This window comes from Rhinopithecus roxellana, chromosome 17 (assembly GCF_007565055.1).
Source record: "Rhinopithecus roxellana isolate Shanxi Qingling chromosome 17, ASM756505v1, whole genome shotgun sequence".
Taxonomy (NCBI): domain Eukaryota; kingdom Metazoa; phylum Chordata; class Mammalia; order Primates; family Cercopithecidae; genus Rhinopithecus; species Rhinopithecus roxellana.
Genome location: NC_044565.1, coordinates 19,633,241 through 19,657,599, shown reverse-complemented (window position 1 = coordinate 19,657,599; position 24,359 = coordinate 19,633,241). Strand labels below are relative to the sequence as shown.

General features: G+C 46.1%; 1 protein-coding gene across 2 annotated transcripts in view; it reads right to left on the bottom strand.

Moving 5' to 3' along the window:
- The window catches only part of POLR1A (RNA polymerase I subunit A), a 78,606-nt gene that overhangs the window by 41,599 nt on the left and 12,648 nt on the right, over nt 1-24,359 (bottom strand). For both annotated transcript variants that reach the window (XM_010381996.2, XM_030921389.1), the window contains 10 exons: nt 23,835-23,920; nt 23,617-23,720; nt 18,142-18,228; nt 16,341-16,446; nt 15,550-15,712; nt 12,856-13,026; nt 12,603-12,725; nt 9,853-10,083; nt 4,886-5,140; nt 128-319 (listed from right to left, as the gene is read on the bottom strand). In XM_010381996.2, coding sequence (XP_010380298.1) covers nt 128-319; nt 4,886-5,140; nt 9,853-10,083; nt 12,603-12,725; nt 12,856-13,026; nt 15,550-15,712; nt 16,341-16,446; nt 18,142-18,228; nt 23,617-23,720; nt 23,835-23,920 — 1,518 coding nt within the window. The remainder of the gene's footprint in view (nt 1-127; nt 320-4,885; nt 5,141-9,852; nt 10,084-12,602; nt 12,726-12,855; nt 13,027-15,549; nt 15,713-16,340; nt 16,447-18,141; nt 18,229-23,616; nt 23,721-23,834; nt 23,921-24,359) is intronic.

The following is a 24,359-nucleotide window of genomic DNA, read 5'->3' as shown; positions in this document are numbered from 1 at the left end:
GAAAGTCAGACTATTGGTGGCTTAGCCATTTCTCTGTCTCTGGTCTAGGCTCTTCTGAGAATAAAACGTTTTACATGAGTGGCCTATTTCCTTTTGTAACATACATTGGTTGTTCTCTCCCAATTACCTGTTTTCCTGTCCACAGCGGAAAGGGCTTCAGGATGGAAGGAGGAAAGAGCTTCACGCGCCCCACTTTGTCTGTGAGTCCTCGGTACACTAGCTCCATATACTGCTCCCGGGTGAAAAAGCAACCCCGAGTAGTCATGCTTGCACCTGAAACCATGTGATCCTGGATCAGTCCCGCCAATGGTTGGCCATCCTATAAGCCAAAACAGACAACACAAGAAGAATGAAAACAAATCTTAAGTCAAACTCTAATCCCTAATCACCTGCCTAGAAGCCACTTTCTAGCAAGAGCCCTTCTTATATCCCTGTCTTGTCTGGCCCACGTCCTCACTATGTTCTTGCTTGGGAGCAAACTGCTTCACAAAGCACATGACCAGGGTTTAGCACTGGCTTCTACATTTGCCATTTGCCCACTATCCTGTATCAAAACTGTTTCAAACTCATCCAGTTCCCCAAGCCTTCTCTGTTTAATCCCATCTGGTTCTAGTTACTCCAGCATATTTTTGGCATTTATGCCTAAATTTGGTCTGGCTGCTGTCAGCTGTGTTCTTGTTTTTATACTTTGGTTTTATGCTTTAGTATTTTTCACACATTTCTGGCCTGGCTCTTCTGTAAATCAGTCATGCACTCAACAAATATTTATCAGGAGCCTCCTGAATGCCTAGGCCCTGGGTAGGCTTTTCCGTACTCCAGTGGACCAAACAGACGTGGTCCCTTATGATGAAGAAGAATTAGACAGTAAACAAATACAGTATCACAAACTGTTTTAAATGCTAAAGAGGAAAATAACAGGGTAGGTCATAATATAGATTTTAGGTGAAGAGGATGGTCAGAAATAGCCTCTCTGAAGGGCAGTTTTACAGCTGAGGCCTGAGGGATGAGTTGGCCAGTGTTGGGAGGAAGGGGTTCCGGCAGATTCCTCAAGAGAACTGTCAGTGGGCCAGACTGACGTACATGATTGCAGAAGGGAGAAGAGCCATTATTAGTTATCTCTTCACAACACAGCACAGGGTTCATGGTGGGCCCTTAATAAAGGCTGTTATCTACCAGATGCCAAAAACAAGGGCTTTTATGAAAAGCCTGAGATTTGGTGAGTGCATTAATTTCGTCTGACACTTTCACAGCCATTCTGATTCCCAGTCTCCTGAACCTTATCTGTCGGGTCTGTGTTCATGGCAACATAACGCACACTAAAGTAAGAATAGCTACGCTCACTGACGTTCTTTAAGATGTAGCTTTTGTAAACTTTTCAATGTTTATAGGAATTTGAGAAAAACCTGTGCCTTGGATATAAAGATTGTTAATCATTTGATTATTTGGTAAATACTAGCCAACAGTATGGTCATGTTTTATAATTAAGGCAAAGGGAACTCACAAATGCAGCCTGGGAGAAGCACCAGAAATTTAACCACATGTACTAACTCAAAGGCTAAAACAGGATCCTGGTCAAATGGTCTAAACACTACAGTGATAGGCTCTATGTAAACTCAAAGATAATGATTACAGATGGGCTGGAAAGGTGGCACAGACCTAAGGCAAGATCAGATGGAGCACACAGCCCCTCTTATGAAGGCTTTGACTTAATAACGTACATAAAAAATTACACTCTACCTCTTGTTGCCTAGAGGGTCTTATTTTGCTTGGGGGAAAAAGCCAAACCAGTATTATGCATTTGACTCATCTCACAGTCTTTGGCGGGCAGACACTGATTTTTCCTTTTGTTTTCTTCCTTAAAGAACATAATTACAGGTTCTGCGATCCATTCAGTGCCTTTTCCTCTCTCTGTCCAGATTTTTCCGTGACTAGACAATTACTTTGATGGCTAAATCGCTTTCAATGCAATCATCACAAATTACATGGCAGAATGCTGATTAAAGCAAATTACGAAAGGTCTACTTATAATTCTAAATTTACTAAATCCTGCTGAGAATCAGAAAGAACATCTCTGAATCAAAATCCCAGAAAATTGTCATCTTTACTATTCTCCTTAATAGCACAGCAAAATGACATTACAATTAATGTCTCTGGTCAGGATGCTTTGGGAATAGGGTATTCTGTAATTTGAATTTTCTAGCTGACTAGGTAGAAGTCAGGAAACATATCTCAAGCTTTGCTTAAAAACTTTCCACAAAGCATGGGCCCTCAATAAATAAACAGAAGGAAAAAAAAATTAGTCCAAAAAGTAACACATAAATGAAAAGTTTAACTGTTTTCATGGAAAAGAAATAGAGTTCCACTCAACTCCTACTTTAAGTAAAAAGATGCCACAAAACTCTACTAAGTACATAAAACTAATGACAAAACGTACTTTAATTTGGTATCATGGTTAGTTAAGGGAAAGAAGCTGGTAATACAGAAGAAATGGAATTATAAATAAATAAATATGGAAACTAAGGGAAATAAAGACACACTAAGAAAAATGACCCCAAAATACTGTTTCCTAGTTTAACCAAATCAGCTCTTGTCCTTTTAGGACTCTGCCAATAAAGACATGTTGCATTTTTATAACCATTAGCAAATATAAGGATTCCACTTCTTGGCATTTACACCAAGGACTAAATAAAATTTATCAAGAATCAAAAGCTCTTTACCTCTGACAAAAGAAAGTGAATGAAAGTACAGTGAATCTTCAAAGCTATCTCCCACAAGCTTTTTTCAATAAATTAATTTATTGACCTTAAGCTTATTTACCTGTGTTCTCCTGCCTCCCTTAAGTGTACGCCCAACCTAAAACTCATAGGCATATGAGCATGTGATGAGGCCCACGTGGATTTACATAAGTCAGTCCACTGCAGGACACAATGTAAGCATGAAGTCTCGTAAGGCTTTTGCACCTTATTCAATCAAAATCAAACACAGCACATTCAAGGTCATTGGCCTGAGAACTTTACAGCACCTCAACTCCCCACGTAGCTAATGCCTCAGGTCACTCTGCCAGCAAAAAACCATCTGCTGCTCCCTGGTAGCATCCCCTCTGGTGAAATATGACTCGGCTGCTATAGAGTCAGAGACCCACACAGTCCTGGGAGCCACTTCCTGTCACCTGCCTTCCCTTAATCCCAGCCTCGCCTGTCGAGTGGGGCTAAGAACATGCTAAGAATACGCACAGGCAAGCACATGGACGGGGGGCGCGGGGGATGTTGTCCAAAGCTGCTGGGTTCGAGTCTTGGCCTCATTGCTGGCTGACATATTACTCACTTGGTGTTTCCTTGTCTGAAAATCACACGAACCTCATAAGGAACGGAATGTCTGCAAACTGCTTATAGCAGTGTCTAAGGCCCGTGGCCCACTTAATAAATGGCAGCTTTTACTGCCCCCACCACGAGAGCCACATTATTATTTATATGAAAACATAAAAAGCTACTTTTCAAATTAGCAAATGTATTTTTTTTTTTTTAATTTCCAAGTAATCTGGGTAGGCCCTTCACCACCTCTTCCTACATCTAGTTCCTTCGCTAATCCACAGCCAACAAAGGTGGGCAGAGAAGGGAAAGGCCAACTTAAACAACTGGGATCCTTGTAAAGCCACAGTGGTGCATCTGGTGGGAAAAGGGTCTGGGAAGCCGGGCTCCTGGCCACCTGCTTGATTCCCTAGTGGCTGACAGCTGATGGGAATAGAGAAGCTCCAGGGAGCAGAGGATGCCGATCGACGCCAGGCATCTCTGAGCAGCCCCTGGCACTCCCTGTGCACAGAGCTCTCCATCCCTGCGGCAGCACAAACCCCAGGAAGATCTGGGAGCTCCTTGTCCTTCCTCCTGCTTCTCAGCTGAGCGTCCCTAGATAAGTTACACAAATGCTTCAAGTGTAAAATGTGGACATGAATAGCACCTACCTCCAAGGACTGTGGGGAGGGTGAAATGAGGAGCCTCTAAAGTGCTCTCTGCACAGTGCATGGCACTGAAAAAGTACTTGGGAAATGGGAGCCTTGGTTTGACATTAAACGATTATTCTTCATACTCCACCACAATCCAAATGAATGATGTATAACTGTGAATCACTGTGGTGCAAACAGCTTATAATTTAGGAGGCCTCGGACCTTTGGGTGGGTGGTGAGGGTGAAGCAGGTACTGGAACACACTGTGTCTTCTTCCCTGCAGCCTGCCTCTTTCCCTGCTCTGTCCCTCCCATGAGCACATGCTAACTCAGGCCCCTGCCACTCCTGGTCACGAGTCAGCTGCTCAGGAGATGGGGGAAGAAGTTCTATCCTTCCCACATGTCCCTCTGGATAGCTGTGACCACATGGGGTTGCCCTTGAGGACTGAACTTGGAGAAAGAAGGAAGGGATTCAAAGAGGAGAGAAGATGCCTTCACAGGCTGATGGGGGATTTCTTCTGGGCCCTTGGGGTTAGGCTGCTTCTTAAAACTCATGTTTGTCAGAACAAAGGATCAAAGTCATCTGTGGACCATGAGAACCATTACAGTGTTGGGATGCTAACGCTAGCCAGGGGCTACTAAGTTGCAGAATCCAAACTTAAGTGTTGAATACAAGATCTATTATATAGCTACTAAGGTAGGCTTTCTGGGATGGCTATCACAATTTCTGTCCTGATTTACATTTTACAACGTAGCAAGACAGAAATATTTCCCAGCCTCTAAGCAACTAGATGGGCTAAAAGCCCCGCCTGGGAGAAACCAGGACCCTCCATTCCAGGTGCCCGTCCCGGAACTGCCCAGTGACCCCAGGGGCTGGCAGGGCCCAAGTTAAAAGTGCTAAGTCATGCTGACGATGACCACGGAACGGCCTCAAGGTCAGACTTACCTTGGGAACAAGGTACTGCTGATCAGTGCAGGCCAGGACGTAGGCCTCCGCCCGGCCCAGCTCACTCTGGGGGAAATGGGCATTCATCTCATCTCCATCAAAGTCGGCATTATAGGCCTTGCAGTTGGCATAGTGGAGTCGGAGCACTTTCTCTTCAGGCAGGATGCGGGCGTGGTGGGCCTGGATGGAGGGTCTGTGCAGGGTGGGCTGTCGGTTTAGTAGCAGAATGTCCCCATTCTTCACATGCCGGCACACCTGGGAACAGAATAGACAGGTAGGTGATCAGTGCAAACATCAGTATCACCACTGCTCTTTCCAAGTGCTCACCTCAACTTGGCCAAGGTGTGGCTTCTGTCTCACGTTGTAGTCAGCTAAATGCAAGCGGAATTTTTAATCTGGAGCAAAACCCTAGAAATCTCTGAGAAATACCTCCTAGGCCCTTCTGGTCCTGGCCCTTTACAACCCTGATCTTGGCTCTAGGCTCAGAAGTATAAGGAACAAATAAGACCACAGGTCTTTGTCTTCTTCAGAGAGGCATAGCCCTCCCAGGTTCCTGGATTCCTCTGAAAACTAATCTGAAGAAAGAAATGGATACAACTCCTGAAGACATAACCATAACAAAATGAAGACATAACCATAAAACCACTGGGTTTGAAAGGCATTGGCAGACTCTCAAATCCCCCCATGATCACATGTGAGTACATTATTCTAAACAGAAATTCTGCATTTCACAAAAAATTTGCCCAGCTTCATACAGCAGAGCCAGAACAGGGTTCTTAGTTAGTTCAATGCCCTCAGAGGACACTTTATTGCACTTCAAAAATTAAGAACTGTACATGGTCATCGTCTTTTGGGAACGGAGTTTGAAAATAGCTATTAGAACACTTAAAACACATTTCCTGTTGGCTCTTCAGGGAAAAAAAAAGCACCCACACAGGTTAGATGAGTATGTATGTCCATGCAGCAGCATTTACAGCGGCAAAAACTAGAAATAACCTGACTGCCCCATAGAAGCGACAATAGTGTATCCACACTATGGAATATTATGCAGTGATGAACAAGGATAAGGTAAATATATACAAGGTCTGAAGTGATGGCAATAATGTATTACAGCAAAGGAAAAAAAACCCAGGTGGCATGTGACGTGATAAAAAAAAGCAATTTAAAAACCAACCCAGCTTCTGTGTGTGTGTGTGTGTGTGTGTGTGTGTCTATATGGGAAAGGGGTGGTTGGATCCTCTCTAGGCTGTTACTATTTTTCTGAGACAGGGTCTCTCTCTGTTGCCAGGCTGGAGTACAGCGGTATAATCATGGCTCACTGCAGCTTCAACCTTCTAGCCTCAAACGATGTTCCTGGCTTGGCCTCCCAAAGTACTGGAATTACAGGCACGAGCCACCACACTGAGCTACTTTCCTACATCTTAGCATTGTTCTTCCTATAATGAATATGTGATGCTTCTGTAAATTGTAAAAAAGATCTTCACTTATTTTTAAAGAAAGAAAAAAATATTGAACAAGTGTTATGCTTATTGCGGGAGGGAAAACAGAAAATACAGACAATTTTAAAAATAAGGATTTAAAAATCACAAGTAATTGTACCCCTCTAAGACAGCCACTGCTCATACTTTCTCCCCCTTATAAATACCTGGCTGGTCATGTCCTTCTGACAGACATCTCTCTCACAAAGCTGACTTTCCCGTAGCACCTATTAAGACCCTTACCACCCTTATCTTTAATTATATTAACCAATGGGCCTCCTAAACATTGAACATAAAGTGACACCTTAAAAGACAAATGCATGAAGGTAACTGCCACCCCATGCATTTTAAGGGGATCCTCTTAGTAGTACAAAGGAATTATGGAGACTTGGTGAAATCTCTGCCACCCCAAATCTCCTCTAAATCACAACAGATAGCAGGTAGGAGAAAACAACAAATTATTGGAAGTCTAGTTTCTTCTTATGTTGCCTACATTTATGAAACTGCATGAGAAAGTTCACTAAAGAGAGAGGCTAGAAGTAATTAAGAGATGCTCCCCAAAACTCTCTCCCCAGTTCCTGTTCAGTGAGGTTAAAAGTTCTCTCTCTCTAGCTCAGGGAAGCAGGGAGCAAACTCATGTGCTACAAAGCAGTCCTAAAAGTACCTAGCATGGAGTCCATCATTTTGCTCCCCAAGGAATTCAAACCTTCCCCTCCCCATTGCCAAGTCCCATGTTTCCAAGGAGACCTAAACTCTGAGGGTTCCCATGAGCATCTGCCCAGGGCACTGGCTGCCGTCTGACTGCGTCATACAAACTGAGGTCTTCTTTCTTTAGCCTCTCAAGGGAGGAACTGCCTAGATCTGTGGCCCAAGCCCAAAGAGCCAGGCTGGGCCTAGGATTTGAGTCTTGCAAATTCGAGACATCCTCCAGCGTAAGCAAACTTACCACAGCTGGGAAGGTACACAGGCCAGTCTGGTAGGCACTGGCCAATCCAAACAGAAGCCCTGGAGCACAGGGTATTCCCCTTGCCAACCCAAACCCGAGGCCTTTCCTTTCTCTTGTCTCTAAATAAATACTGCAGTGAAAATTAACGTGCCCCAGTGCCCCCAGGGTCAGAGATTTAAGAGGCAGGCTCGGAGCCAAAGACCGGCTTCTAGCAGGCTGCTGAACAGGGCAATGAGCCTTGGATCTTTGGGCCATTTCCTCTTTTATTTACAAGGCCCAGGGGATGGGGCAGAGCTTTCATACCTCACAGGGGAAATGGGTCCTTTTGGCCTTTCCCCTCCTCACCTAGCCTGTGGTTCCTCCTCACTCAGACCTCAGTGTTTCCTTCCCAATCAGCCTCACACAGCCTTCAGCCTTGCCCTGGCCCATATGCAACACATTAACCAAAGTCTTCAAAAATCACAGGCCAGGAGCAGTGGCTCATGCCTGTAATCCCAGAGCTTCGGGAGGCTGAGGAAGGCAGATCTCTTGAGCCCAGGAGTTGGAAACCAGCCTGGGCAACATGGTGAAACCCCATGTCTACAGAAAATACACAAATTAGCCACACCTGTGGTCCCAGCTACTCGGGAGGCTGAGTCAGGAGGATCACCTGAGCCCTGGAGGTGGCGGCTGCAGCAAGCTGTGATTGCGTCACTGCACTTCAGCCTGGGAGACAGAGTGAGACCTTGTCTCAAGAGAAAAAAAAAAAAAAAAATCACAGTTTTGGGGGTAGCAGACTATAGTCCTCAGGCTGGCCACCTGGTAAATAAAGTTTTATTGGAACACAGCCATGCCTATTTGTGTACTATCCGTGGCTGCTTTGGCATTAGGCGGCAGAGCTAAGCAGCTACAGCAGAGCCTGCATGGCCAAGGACCACAGAAATATTTACTATCTGACCCCAGAGGAATGAGGGCTTGCTAAGGCCTGAGGGAGCAGCAAGAGTTCGCTGCCTTCAGTCCCCTCTTTAGCCCTGAGGCTGGCCCCAGCACCTGGCTCACAGCTGCCTCCTGATGACCCCAAACTCCCCCTGCCCACTTGCCCTGCACATTCCCCTCAAACTTGTTTCTTCTTCGGCATTATATGCTTAAAGTCACTGTCTGTCACTGCTGTTCCCTGTGGTATCTTCCACACCCCTCCGCAACAGCAATACATTTATATGCTCATTTCCTAGTGGTTCCCCGACCATGCTGTCAACTCCAGGGTGGCGAGGATCCGTCCACAGGGACTGCAAAGTGCTAGCATGCAGGGGGCATCAGTACTGCCTCATCTCTCACCGCTTCTCCTAGTCTCTCTCTCATCCTTTCCTATTGTGAGTCTGTTTCACATGGCTGACCTGAGTTAAATGTAAGTGAAGTGAAATACACCTTGCTTCTTTTTGCATTGCTCACAGAGTGCCTAGCCAAACACCAGGCACTTAGGAAAGGCAGACTGATTCTACTGAACCTGAATACAAACCTTACTTTGTGCACTAGAGAAGAACAAAAGAGGTGACTTGATCTGTGTTTGCATGTGCCCCATCACCAAAGGAGAAAACAGGTGGTGTATTACTGCTGTCCCTCAGGATGGCGATGAGAACCAGAGGAAGCAAGAAGTCCTGTGGTGAGCAGTGATGAGCACCGCCGCAAGGCCAGGAGCATTTCCTTTTCCTCTCGGTTCCTCCAAAGTTTCTCCAAAGCTGATGCAACTTTGCAGAGCTGAACTTAGTGTTAAAGAAGAGTAGGTCAGCCATGGGGTATGGGTGGGCAGAGGGCAAGGAGATGCCTGCCTGCTGTGCAGGTGGGTGAGGAAAATCCAGGCAGTCACCCATTGACTCCGGTAGTCACTTGTGGGTTACACCCAAGTCGAATCCATTTCCCTCCAACAACTGCTGCCACTGTTGCCTAGTTAGGGGTCATCTGCTATTCCCCTCCCAGCAGGAATGGCTATTACGTGACAGAGCCACAGAGCTGTCACCTGCTGATTGTATGCATTCAGCAACATTGTTAATTGATCATGTGCTCCTTCCAGTGGAACCAGATAGAGCCTCAGGATTCCCTACCACAGCACTATGGGCTGGCATTAGCAATTGCCCAAAATGGAAACATTAGTTATAACCTGCCACTTGTTGGTTATCACTGGCACAGAGCACTGCCTTCCTAAGAGTGGCTCTCAAACAACAGCATGCAGAAGAACCCTCTGGAAAGCATGATAAAGAAAGATTCCGAACTCTATTCTCAGAGATTCAAATTCAGTAGGGGTGAGGGGATCTGCATTGCTCACAAGCTCCGGGGATGCTGCTGATGCTGGTCCGGGGACTACCCTTTGAGTTGGCCTGTTTAAGGGCAGTCATTCTTCTGCCCAGGGACTACAAGGTGAATCTTAAAAGCCACCCATGTGTGGGGGAGTTTCCTCCTAGGGATGGGCTCCTGTGTCAGCGTGCACTGGAGCCAAACCTGATGGCCACCAATTACCAAGATCTGAACAGGAGCCAGATAGGTCCCTGACCAAAGCTGCCCATACTCACAATTTTTGTCCCCTGGGGCTTAGGTGCCCCTGTGGCTGGGGTCAGGAGCTGCTTGGCCACGGCCTCTCGCTGGGTCATGTCCACAGCACTCAGGGCTGTGCGGCTGCCGTCCTCATTGATGACCATGGAGGCTCCTGGGTGTACATTGGGGCCGTTGATGACCGCTTGCCTAAGTTCCTGAACATTCCACGGGGTAACTGGCTGCGGGTAGGTCAGTTTCGTGGCAAATACCTGGAAATGAGGAATGGAGGTAGCAAATCAGGGCAGGGAGAAAAAAAGGCCTCATGGACCCCAAATCTGTCTCAATAGGCTGTGTCTTTTCCCCCAAGATGAGGAGGAGCTGTCTGACTTGGCCAAGAAGGCCTTCCAGTGAGCGAAGTAACATCCTGCCTGTCTTCTGCTACTCCCTTAACGGTATAGAGACTAGGCCTCCTTTTCCAGCAGTTAGTCTGAGGAGAATAATTTAAGCGCAGCAGTTTATATATTACAATTTTTTAAAAAAAATTTTGTTTTGAGATGGAGTTTTGCTCTTGTTGCCCAGGCTGGAGTGCAGTGGCGTGACCTCGGCTCACCACAATCTCCGCCTCCTGGGTTCAAGCAATTCTCCTGCCTCAGCCTCCTGAGTAGCTGGGATTACAGGCATGCACCACCACACCCAGCTAATTTTGTATTTTTAGTACAGATGGGGTTTCTCCATGTTGGTCAGGCTGGTTGCGAACTCCCAACCTCAGTTGTTCTGCCCACCTCGGCCTCCTAAAGTGCTGGGATTACAGGTGTGAGCCACCACGCCCGGCTAATTTTTTTAACCCACTCTAAAACTTCATTTTCTTATCTGTCAATAAATTCAAAGTTCCCAAAGGTGGCATGGGGCACTTGCTTGAGACAGGTTGCAAATACCTGTCCTCAAATACCACGACATTCCTCATCCACCCCGGCAGACATCGCTAACGGATCATGGCGCTGTCCCTGAGCCCACACATGGCATTGGAATCTCTCAGCTCCAGTTCTGCAGCAGCCATTATAATCAAGGTGGTACTTGAGACGAAACTGACACATTCCTCTGACACCTAAGAACACGCAGTGTGCTGTGTTTAAAGTTAGGCCTGGGAGACGCTCCAAGTAAAACAAGTTCCCTGTTTAAATGAGTTTTTGAGCTACTGAATATTATAAATCTCTAATGTACCTTCCAAATGTACACAAACACACCAGAGGCTCTGAGACATCCTACATAAAGGAACTCGTCTAGCTTTGTACAGGTCCCTTGCAGCAGCACTTTCTCAGAAGGCTCCTGGGGCTACCCCAGCCCCTGCGTTCCTCAGCCTGAGCCTGCTCTACTATTGCTGATGCACTTACCACCCATCACCGTTCAACAGAGCATATCTATACTTGTTCATCTATTTAATGTCTGTCTCCACCCCTGGATACTGCTTTATATGGGAGCACACTAGTCTGTGCTTCACTGCTGGTCTCTAGCTCCTTGCTCCTGTGGTACCTGTCAACAGTACTCTATGGGAAGCATGTGATCCAAGAGGCCAGAGGCAGTTCTATCTGCTCTGCTCTTCTCAGCTATACTGTGAGGAATACCTACACCCCAGGCCAACATGGCCCTGAGAGTCGCGGCAGTCTGCAGGTGGGCAGAGAAGTGACTTCGGAGTCTCTCCTCCAGGGACAAGCCACTACCAAACAAACCCAGATCCACGAACGAGAACCCAGTACCTTAGAAGACAGAAGAGGCAGCACGGAAGGTCTCTCGCAGAGCTGGGGACGCTGTAGGCACTATGAGGTCAAGGCCAACAAGGGTGGTCCCTGCCTTCTGTCCAGAGAGGGCAACCAAAAGTTGCTACATGTCTCCTCGGGGCCTCAGATTTGGGAATGTCACCACTGGACTTCACAAAGCTGGTCCTCACCATGTGATCCAGCTTTCGGATGCAAGGACTATGGTTCCCAGGAGGCAGTGGGCACAGGACTGGGCCTTCTCAGACTCCTGTCTCCTCATGCACCATGCCTTTGTCCAGGAAGCCCAAGTGTCCCACAGAGAGATGAGGCCATGGGGACATAGGATGATCGGAAAGAACACTTCAGCGCTGCTCATCACCAGTCCCCAGAGAGGGGTGGAGTGGGTGGCGTGCGAGGAAATGAGGCTCTCCACAGAGGGAAATTAAACCACCTTCACATTATTGACCTCGAGACCCATTAAGGAGGAAGCTCATTAGAGGCTGCTGCTGCTGAGCACCATGGCGTGAAGTGCTAAGGAAGTGAGAAGATGAAGCTGGCTCCCAGAGGGGGTTGGGGGAGAGCACTAACAGGTGAATAGTAAGCTGCTTACCCTGAGAAGCAAAACAGGGCATGGGCAACATGCACACGCCTCTCTCCGGGACTCACTCCCTTTCCTCTTCCCAGTAACCTGGGGTACACATTTCTGACGCCTGGACCCCATGCCCTCTTCCTCTCCCCTGTCATGTATTCAATTTGGTGAGGAAGGTCAAAAGACTAGGCTGAGGTGCGCAGGAGGAAGCTATGTGGGCAGGGATGTGGAATACTCTGCAATCAGCTCCCTAGTGCTGACTTGTGGGTAGAAGGTGTCTGTAAGCCTGGCAAGGAGTGAGAGCAATGCCATCATGTGGCTTCCAGTCACCTCCTCATGGGCTGTCCAGGAAGAGGCAGAAGCTAGTTCTGCCCAAGCCACTATAATCTGCTGCACATCCTGTCCCCAGCCCTTTGTGGCATTCCTGTCTGCCACCCACACACACCATGGGAATTCCAATTTCGTTGGTGTTGATGTACATGTCTGGGCAGATGACTGAGCGCGCAGCATAGTCCACTCGCTTTCCCATCATGTGTTTTCGGAACAGGCCTTCTTTCTTCTCCAGGATCTTTATGGAGAAAAAAGGTCATAATAACATTCAACAAGAATTCCAGTAGGCTTATTAGTTTCTTGTTTCAATACAAGATGTTTATTATTTATCCTCAGCAGCTAGCAATGGGAATCCAGTTTTTGCTCACCTGCCTAATGCCTGGGTACTTGTCCATCATTAGTTTGTCCATCTCACTATCAAACACAATATTGACGTGGCTCTGAAGGCGAATCCAAATGTTGTAAAGTTTGTCTATGAAGGACTGGCCTGGAAGTGTACTCAAAAAGGATTGGTCAATAGCAATCAAAGACTCTTTTTCCTGGAAGATAAAACCAAGAAAATAGAAATGATGGAAAAAAGCTCCAAAAGGCGTGGCTTGATTTAATTTTTCTTTCTTACCCTGGCTCTGATGACTATGCACTATGGAGTTTATCTCCTCTGAACCTGACAGATCAGAGACAAACGTGCTGATAAATCAATCTTGTAAGTACATGTCGATAAGACATATCGGCACTATTACATATTTACCAGTCTGTCTCTTTCTAGTAGTAAGATGAACTCAAAGTAAGTAAGCATGCTCCTTTCTTAAGGCATTTGCTGAAATTCTTTAATATGCAATTCCTAAAGAAAACTAAGTCCCTCCCACATCAGTACATTTCTCAGGAAGTTCTGTTATCCCACCAGATAACCGATTCTCATATGCAATTTCAGTTTTAGTTATAACTTTGAAAAACTTGATCCAAACCACTTACAAACATGCAGGTGGAACAATTTCTTAAAAGGAATTAGGTTTGCCATATGATATTCTATGTCATCAATTAAGATGTGGGTCTTCAACTGAGCTATATCAAGTTACTGGCTGATTGCCAAGTCTCATTGGAATATTTAACCAATCCTTTTTTAATATTTTTGCCCCAGCTCCATCTCCTCCTCTCTCTCACTCCCTACCCAGGGGACAGCAACTGCCTTCAGCTGGTTTAGAGCACCACCTATTAATACTGTCTGGCCACTTACTGGCCCCATTGGCTGGGTATGACACAAGGAGACAGATGGTCCCATGTCTTCCAGTGTGGGCAGATAAGAGAAGAAACCTGTCAGTGTCTTGAGGTGGGAGGGTGATGGTGGGTGAAGATTCAGTAAATGAGAATGTCATGAAAACCCAGTAGTGATGAAGTGGGCTTGTCCTCAACCCTGAGGAACACAGGAGTCTTCTTTAGTTGGAGGGAAAATAGATGTATCCTACATAAAACACTCAGGGTCCCCTTCTGGCTGGAGTCCCAGTGGCAGATATGGTCATCTGCATGATGACTGAGTCCTGTTAGCCCAACTCACTGCTCATGGTTACCTGGCTCAGGACCAGTGATTATGAAATGAGTGAGAACTTGTCTCACTGGCGTATCCCCAGTGCCTAGACGGTGCCTGGCAAGGGCTGCCATGAGGATGGAACACAGAGAGTAAGGGGGAAGAAAATACACGTCCTGTCAATCACAAGGAAAGAGGACACTGGGGCATAGGAATCAGAGGATGCTATTTGCCCCTCAGAGACCAAGCATTTGTTCGACAAAGGGAATGACCAATTTTTTTTTTTTTTTTTTAAATTCTTGAGATGGGGTCTAACTCTGTCACCCAAGCTGGAGTGCACTGGTGCAATCATAGCTCACTGCAGCCTTGACTTCCCTGGCTCCAGCAATCCTCCCACCTCAGCCTCCTGAGTAGCTGTCACCATAGGCATGGGCCACCACACCCAGCTATTTTTTGTATTTTTGGTAGAGATGGGGTTTCGCCATGTTGCCCACCTGGTCTAAACCTCCTGGGCTCAAGTGAACCTCCTGCCTTGGTCTCCCAAAGTGCTGGGATTAGAGGTGTGAGCTATCATGGCTGGCCAGGCTGCCTGAGTTTTAAGGGACATCCAACTAAGATTCTCAACTCTAGTCACTGGGAGCAGTTATCCCATGGTCTTTCCTTGGAAACTGCACTAAGGCATGCAGATGGCCGATTTCTCTCACACTAAGGAGTTTTTAAAAGCACACCAATGCTGGCCAACCAGGAAACAAGCAAAACCAAAGAAAGCCCCAAGTGTAACCTGCAGCTTAAGTGTCCAGGAGACAGTGGCGCCACCTTGTGATGGGCCCGGCAGACAGCGGGACCGTCCCAGTGGCTGGAGTCTGAGAATCCTGTCTGTCTACCCAAGGCTACCTATTTGCATCCAGAGAGTACTTTAGAGCTGGGAAGGATCTTGATGACCTCAGCAAGCTTCCTGGGTGCCCAATTCACCTTTGTACCCACTGAAGACCTACTATTTAACCCGGCACACAGAAGGGGCTCAGGAAACGTTAGTTGAAACTGTCGTATTCTGAGAGGAATTTATACTGTGCAATACTGCTTTCCTGACCCCAATGCTGGAGACATTAACGTGTCCAAAATAGAGTTGACAACATGAGCTCTAGTACTGTGACCCAGAAGGGACACTCTTAGAGCCTGAGGGAAGCAGGGTATTCTTTCTAGAGCTTCTGAGAGCTGGTAGCCCGGAACAGCCTCAGTGTGAAATCTCACCACAAATCACATGCATTTTATAGCAGACACTAGTATAAGAAAGTGACTCAACTAGGGTCACCTGGCATGGTCGTTCGGCACAGAACCCAGACCTTTCCATGCTCAGACCCATGTGCGTTCCCCTAATGTTCCTAGGTGCCCCCTAAGCCCACAGCTCACACTAAGGCTGCCGCCAGCTGCACAGAACATCCCAGGAAGCATCTCCTGGTACCCGGTGTCTGCATCCACACCGCACAGAGTTAGCACCAAGCGTGTGTGCTCATCACATCAGCATCAGAGCAGCCCTGACCTCATCTGGACGGGGTGCGGCCACTTCCTCTGGCAGCTTCTGTGCTTGGGCCATCAAGGCCAGAAGTTTTCGAATCAGAACTACATCCTTCATGACAGCCTGCAAGTTCACCGTCTGGCCATTGGTAAACATCTGGTCTCCTAGGCGACTGACTGGGCGATACCTGCAGGGGGACATACAGAATAAACGAATGTTTAGTGTGAGGAAAGGGTCATGTTCTTCAGCCTCTCACCCATGCCTACTGTAGGGAGCACACCCCACCACGCTCAAAACAACCAACCTTCCCAATCAACATTCCGGCTGGGTGTGGTGGCTCAAGCCTGTAATCCCAGCACTTTGGGAAGCCACGGCGGGTGGATCACTGGAGGTCAGGAGTTCGAGACCAGCCTGGCCAACATGGTGAAACCCCATCTCTATGAAAAATACCAAAATTAGCTGGGTGTGGTGATGCATGCCTGTAATCCCAGCTACTCGGGAGGCTTAGGCAGAAGAATCACTTGAGCCTGGGAGGCAGAGGTTGCAGTGAGCCAGGATCATGCCACTGCACTCTAGCCTGGGAGACAGTACAAGACTCCATTTCAAAACAAACAAACAAGCAAACAAAAACAACTAACATTCCTATCGCATTCACAACAAACAGGAAGGAAAGTAAGCCCTCCCACCACCCGCACCTGGAGCAGAACTGCAGCTCTGTCTCAGTGCCCTCGGCCCTTTCACCTCTCCTAGAGGTCACGGTTCAGTTCCTTAGTAAGCATTTTTACAGGTGAAATAAGTTAATTAAAGGGTATTACCTTGAGGGTGGCACCACCAAGAAATCGAGAAAGAACACACTGGGATTGAATCTGGACTCCATACCATCATCATCCATTCCCGAAAAAAGGTAGTTCAGAAAGAATCCTGCGTTGGAAAGCAACCGAGGAGACCATTTAAATCTATCACTGAGGGCATGGGAGGACAACCATAAAAATATTACTGAGTGAGGAAAAAACAGAATACAGGATAATATGTAGAGTTAAGGTCACATTTTTCTTTTTTGAGACAAGGTCTCACTCCTGTCACCCAGGCTGCAGTGCAGTGGTGCGATCATGACTCACTGCAGCCTTGACCTCCCAGGCTTAGGCAATCCTGCCACCTCAGCCTTCCAAGTAGTTGGGACTACAGGTGCATGCTATCGTGCCCAGCTAATTTTTGGACTTTTCTTTTTTTTTTTTTTTTTTAAAGAGATGAGGTTTTGCTTGGTTGTCCAGGCTGGTCTTGAACTTCTGGGCTCAACTGATCCACCTGCCTCAGCCTCCCATATTGCTGTGATTAGGGGCATGAGCCAATGTGCCTGGCCTTATTTTTCTTTATAAAAACAAAAAATAGCCTCTGTGTACATGACAGTTTGTATGCAGGGGGTATGACAGCATAAAAACAGGTACTACAGGGACAATAGCTCTTAACCCAGGAACTGAGATGAGCAAGGAAGGGGAAGAAACTTTACTGTTTTTAATCACCCTCCTGGACTATTAAAACACATACACATCACACACATAATTATTACTTTGATTTTCATAAAAAAATATGTTGAATAAAAAATTTTTTTCTGGCCAGGCGCGGTGGCTCAAGCCTGTAATCCCAGCACTTTGGGAGGCCGAGACGGGCGGATCACGAGGTCAGGAGATCAAGACCATCCTGGCTAACACGGTGAAACCCCGTCTCTACTAAAAAAATACAAAAAACTAGCCGGGCGAGGTGGCGGGCGCCTGTAGTCCCAGCTACTCAGGAGGCTGAGGCAGGAGAATGGCGTGAACCCGGGAGGCGGAGCTTGCAGTGAGCTGAGATCCGGCCACTGCACTCCAGCCTGGGCGACAGAGCGAGACTCCGCCTCAAAAAAAAAAAAAAAAAAAAAAAAAATTTTTTTCTAAGTTAGTCTCCTCCTACCCCTAACAGGTGCTGCCAAGAAAGGATCTTCTGTGGACCAAAGCTGTATTTCAGGTTTCTGGTGACGTGAGAAAAGATTAAAATGTGCTAGGGCCTGCCGCAGAAGCAATCATACTAACTCCAGTGCTTTTTTTTTTCCTGACACCTCTTTAACAACATGTTCATTTGTAAGTGCTTATTACACAGAAGTTGTAGTTAGCGTTCCACAACACACTCTCACAAGGGCTTGAATATACTGCATAGGTTTTGTTATACATTCAGAAGGAAAGAAGGATTTCCCTTATAGTAAAGTCTCAATTTAAATAAGACAGAGTTCATTCTCTGATTCACAGAAGGACAAAGCATTTTACTTATGGGCATTTAAAATAAGTTACACTGAACCTTCTAAAAATACGCCAACCTATATTAAGCGAGGCCTACCTGCAGTTGTCATTTGATAACCTGGCTCAGCTGCAGTAATTGTCAAGTTTTTGGTGCTGGGTATGACCTCCCCTGCTCTATGACATCTCAATGTCAATGTGCCCTGAAGACTGCCCCAAACCTCTGGATCAGTTCCAGGACAGAGCTACAATCATCACAATGTAAAAGAAGTAATAAGGCAGGGTTAACAAGTCCAGGAAATAAAAGCCTAGAGGAGATCAAGGCTATTTCTTTAGCCTGATACAGCACCTTCATTCTTCCACAGGGCAAAAAGGTGTTCGCGGGCACTGGTGGGTGTTAAGTATCCTCGTTTTCCCATCTGAGTTTCCTCAATTCCTGGAGCCAAGGAGGGAGAATCAAAGTGCAATAAATCAGGAACAGGTACTCTTTCTGCAATGGGATGTATCCATTCTTTATCAACAACCCTGCAACTTGACCACAAAAATCAATCTCTACGGTAGCATATTCTCATGCCTGGATTCCCTCTGGCCGTTAATCTCATTTCTATAGTAATAAAAATCATATGGCTATTGTATAACCCCCCCCAAAAAAAGCAAAGAAAACATTACCCATAATCCCAACACATTAACAACTATCACTTTTATATATTGTTTTCCAGCACTTTTGTCTATACAAGTATTTTACACAACTGTAATCTTCAGTGTGGATTTATTTTGAACACTACTTTGCCCTTTCAGTATCATCTCGTCAGCATTTCTGCACATTGCTATGTAGCTTTTACCTGATCACCATTTTTCATGGCTATGTGATATTCCATTAAGGATGATTCCTAATTCACTTAACCATATTTTCATAATTGGACATCTGGATTGATTTCCATATTTTGCTATTATAAGTAACATTATAATAAATATCTTTATCTACCTGGTTTTTACCAGAAAGGTTCACGTAAGTTGAATTATGGATAAATAAGTATTTTTATGGGTAAATACATACTGACTTCTTTTTACAAATATACTGGTGTGCGAGGAATAGATTGGGCTTGGGTTCTCACACTAAGCAAGGTCACTCTGGGATGCTGTCTACCAGTAACACCCAGGTTACATTTGAAAACCAGGCTTGGGGCTGCCATTCAGGAGGTAGGGTCCAGGCATTTAGATGATTAACTAAGACAAGTAAGTAGTGTGTCTTTCAGGTTCAAAACTTTCTGGGCACTTTGGGAGGCCAAGGCAGGCATATCACCTGAGGAGTTTAAGACCAGCCTGGCCAACACAGGAAACCCTGACTCTACGAAAAATACAAAAATTAGTTGGGTGTGGTGGTGCACACCTGTAATCCCAGCTACTTGGGAGGCTGAGACAGGAGAATCGCTTGAACCTGAGAAGCAGAGGTTGTAGGGAGCCGAGATCGTGTCACTGCACTCCAGCCTGGGTGACAGAGTAAGACCCTGTCTTAAAACAAAACAGAACAAAACAAAAATCCAAAAAACCTTTTCTGGATACACCCACTGAAACTAAGCGTTGCTCAATTTTCCCTTTTTATTCACGTATCAGGGCAGGAACTACGCCTCGTCTGTGTTCCTAACACTTGACAGGGTGTCTAGCTCACAGCAAATTCTAAATTAAGAGTATATGGCTCAAATATAGATGTTTAAAATAGCCTAAGATAGTCCACACTTAAAAACACCACTCTTGCCTTTTCCTCCATTTTTTTTTTCTTCGAGACGGAGTCTTGCTCTTGTTGCCCAGGCTGGAGTGCAGTGGCAGGATTTTGGCTCACTGCAACTTCTGCCTTCCCAGGTTCATATGATTCTCCTACCTCAGCCTCTCAAGTAGCTGGGATCACAGGCACACGCCACCACTCCCTGCTAATTTATGTATTTTTAGTAGAGACAGGGTTTCGCCTGGTTGGCCAGGCTGGTCTCGAACTAATGACCCCATGATCCACCCACCTCGGCCTCCCAAAGTGCTGGGATTACAGGCATGAGTTACCGCACCCAGCCTCCTCCATTTTTAAAAACTAGCTTCATTCCACCTCCAATTCCCCAGCTAGTTTCTTTAAAATCTGCAGAGGATGTGTCATCATAGGTTTTTAGAGAAATCCCTAACTTGGAGAACAATTAACAAAAGCACCATAATTTAACTAGTCTCTATTAATAGGTATTTAAGTTATGTCCAGTTTTTTTTTTTGTTTTGTTTTTTTGTTTTTCTGAGATGGTGTCTCGCTCTGCCATCCAGGCTGGAGTGCAGTGGCACGATCTCCGCTCACTGTAAGCTCGCCTCCCGGGTTCACACCATTCTCCTGCCTTAGTCTCCTGAGCAGCTGGGACTCCAGGTGCCGCCAGCATGCCCGGCTAATTTTTTTGTGTTTTTTAGTAGAGATGGAGTTTCACCATGTTGGCCAGGATGGTCTCGATCTCCTGACCTCGTGATCCGCCCGCCTCAGCCTCCCAAAGTGCTGGGATTATAGGCGTGAGCCACCACGCCCAGCCCATGTCCAGTTTTCAACCATTCAAACAACACTGTGAGTATTCTAATTCCTTAGGATAAAGTCATCGAAGCAGAATTGCTAAGTCAAAGAGTCTGCATGTTTGAAGTTTTGATGGCAATAAAAGCAGAATATTTCAATGAGTTAATGCAGTTGAAGGAAGCATGGGTATGCATGAAGAACGGCATTCAGGGACAACCACAGCATTAGAAAGCTACATATGTTCAGTGGGAGAAAACAGACCCCATTAACCTGCATTTTGTGGGCATTTCTGAAAATGAATGTCTGAACTTTCTCTTCTACTAAATACATCAGAAATGCTGAAGAAGATCAGTCAAATCTCCTGAGCTCCTGTCCCAGCAATGTCCCCACTGCAGTTTAGTCACCGTGAAAGCAGAGGCTGTTCTTCAATCACAGGATCTTAGAGTCAGAGGAGAGCTGTGGAAGCCCATCTCCTCACACGAGCTGCATCCTCTCCTAACAAGAATTTCTGCAGCTTGCAGCAATGACTTCTGCCTAGCTGGGATTTCAGAGCATCTTGAATGTGTGTTTCTTTCAGCTGTCAGAGGTGCCACAGGAAAAACGGATAAGGAGGTCAAATAACCTGGGATCACAATGGGTGGAAGTGTCTTGGCTATATGAATTCTTATTTTAAATGTTAATGTGCCTTGTGGGGCTCAGGGGGCACAGGGAGCACAGGGAGTGCGCTGGAGCAGCATGTGCAGCATTTCACAAACTGACAGCACTCCTTGTGGGATCACCAGTCCTTGGGGACTACTCAGGCACAGCCCTCATTTTTTTTTTTTTTTTCGAGACGGGGCTCTGCTCTTGTGGCCCAGGCTAGAGTGCAATGGTACAATCACGGCTCACTGCAACCTCCGCCTCCCGGGTTCAAGCGATTCTCCTGTCTTAGCCTCCTGAGTAGCTGGGATTACAGGCGTGTGCCACCATGCTCGGCTAATTTTTTTTTTTTTAAAGTACAGACAGGGTTTCACCATGTTGGTCAGGTTGGTCTTGAACTCCTGACCTCAGATGATCCGCCTGCCTTGGCCTCCCGAAGTGCTGGGATTACAGGTGTGAGCCACCACACCCAGCCCAGCCCTCACTTTTTGAGTCCCTCTGATACCAGGAAGATGGTCAGACCCACGCTGAGGGTGCTCGCCTTCCTCCACATCACCTGCTCCCCAGAGTTACTGACCTATGTCGCTTGCAGCCCCTTCAGAGGCAGAGACCACACAGTCTGGTCTGTATCTTGGCATCGTGCTCATCACAAACATGGTCCTTGGCATAACGCTGAGTGCCCAACAAATAAATGTGTGCTAAATACTGAATACCCAAGCCTGGAGCTGTAGAAGACTACGGTCTGCTCATTTCTAATGCACAGACTTGTGGTTGCACCATCATATTCGCGTGGCTGCAATGGAAGATGACTTTAGAAGAATGGGTTTGCGGAAGGCATTGAAAGGCTACTTACCTGCTGGACATTTGCCCCACGAAAACTATCTTCTAGAATTCTGACCATCTTTGTTCTCAATCTATGAACATTTTATAAGGCATCCTAAGGGCTACAGAAGCAATTCCCAACTGGTATTACAAGAAAATTGTTTTGAGGGCTATTTAATGGTTAAGTGCAGGAAAATCCAATCTTATGGTGTTAACTGCCAACCACTGAAACAAAAGTAAAAAGGCTTTCTAAATGCAATGTGGTATCCTGGGTTGGATCCAGGAGCATAAAAAGGAAATTACTGGAAAACCAGCAAAATTTTAAAAGTCTGTAGTTTAGCCAGTAGTGTTGCACCAATGTTAAACTCAGTTTTGACAAATGCACCATGGTAATCTACTATGTAACATTAGGGCAAATTAAGTAAAGAGTATAAAGGAATTCTCTGTACTATGTTGACTACTCTTCTATTAAGTCGAAAAATTATCCTAAAATATAACACTTAAAAAATAATAATAAACAGGTTTTTCATTTACTCCAGGTCATGCCAGAGTGTTCAATGTAAAAGATACATCATGCATCTTCAGGAGGGGATCTTATTTCCATGCTTATTCCATATTCTCAAGCTCTGGTGAAAGGTTTAGTAACAGTATCTGCTATGAACTTCCATGCACGTAATTTCGTCAACTCTAGGCAAGAGGCCTTACGAATGCCATTATAGAGTTGGAAATGGAAGCTCCTCAAAATAGCCTTCTATCCGCCACTCAGAAAAAGTGGCAGAGCCAAGTGACAATTGCAGGTTGTGCTTTTTCTTTCTTTCTTTTTTTGAGATGGAGTCTTGCTCTGTCACCCAGGCTGGAGTGCAGTGGCACGATCTCAGCTCACTGAAGACGGTGCCTCCTGGGGTTCAAGCAATACTCCTGTCCCAGCCTCCTGAGTAGCTGGGATTACAGGTGCCTGCCACCAAGTCTGGCTAATTTTTGTATTTTTAGTAGAGATGGGGTTTTACCACGTTGGCCAGGCTGGTCTTGAACTCCAGACCTCAAGTGATCTGCCTGCCTCAGCCTCCTGAAGTACTGGGATTACAGGTATGAGTCACTGTGCCCGGCCAGGTTATGCATTTTCTATCCTGGCAAGCTGATGACTTAATAAAAAATGAACAGTTAACATCTACATAGCACATATTACACAGCAGGTACTGCTCTCAGTGCTTCTCTTGGAATACTCTATTTAATCTTCTGACCACTTCAGAATAAAAACCAAAAAACATTTTTAAATAAGCCTACTACTATAAAAATTAAAAAGTGGGAGTATTAAGTTATCTCAAAATTTGTCCCAAGCAGAGCTTGGGTGGGGCAGAGCTGAGGAAAGAACTCTACCCAGGGGGGATCTGGGTGGATAGACAGGAGCAGCCTGGCAGGAGGCGCTAATGTTTTGCTAAATTCTTGCAGTTTTTCTTAAAAATTATTCACCTACATTTTATTCCAAAATAGATCCACACTTGTTTTACAGTAAAATATTTCAAAATATTTGCCAGGTAAATTTCTTAATTTCTTCCTGAAAAACCTTTCAGAAAAACGACTAGTTAAGGCCAGTGGCGCCTGTGGGGCACTGCCTCATAAAGCAGCCCCTGCCATCAGCTCTCCCGTGTGAGAAGTCTGAGCTGGGCGCTCACCAGGGTCCCCTTAGGCCTCAGAGGCCTGCACACTGTGCCTCTGCTGGCCCCTCCCAGACGCGGCGAAGAAACACGGAGTGAGGAGAACCAGGTATTCCCAGGGTTTAGGACACATCTGCTGGCCTCACATGGAACTCCTCTCCAGACCCAGTCTGCTCACCCAGGGGCTCGGAGTCCTTCTGGCCAGCTGTCCTGTGCACCATGGCTGGAAACGTGATCGTCAACTTGCTATTGTGTTCCTTTCGGACAACAGATCGCCCAGTCCTGCGCAGGAGGACAGTTGTGATTGAGGAGATTAAAAACCCGTAAGATATTTAATAATAGCCATGAGTGACTGCCCAGAGACGTCTCACCTGGGGAAAGGGCCCTGATACTTACTTGCAGTGGGGACAGCGCTTAGCATTCATATGTGCCTTCCAGAAGACAGCAGTGAGCTTGCTCTTGCTCTCACACACGTTCTTTACCTGTTTTTTTTAAAAAAGTCAGAGAACCTTGGAGTGCCATTTTGAAGAGAATCCAATATATTTACTTTATGGTTTTCACCTTTTATTTTTAACCAGAGGAAACACCCCTAGCACCACTTTCTTAAACAAAATCTTCCATAGAACCCTAATATAGTTGAGCTCTGACAATTATTCAGCGACCTCTTTAAACCTTCAGTTTCCTCAATTATAATATGGGAATAAGAATAGTAACCACCGCAGCAAGCTCTTACTAAGATAAATAACCACGAATGCAGTGGGGGCTTAAAATACAGCCAGTACTTACTAAATGCTAGTTACTTTCACTTGTAAAAGGAAGCCCTCTGGGTGCAGCTGGTCTGCCTCAGAAGTACCTCAGGGTTCTGAGGAAGGCACATCCACAGTCCAGCCACGAGTGGCTCTGCACCTGGCAGCAGATGGG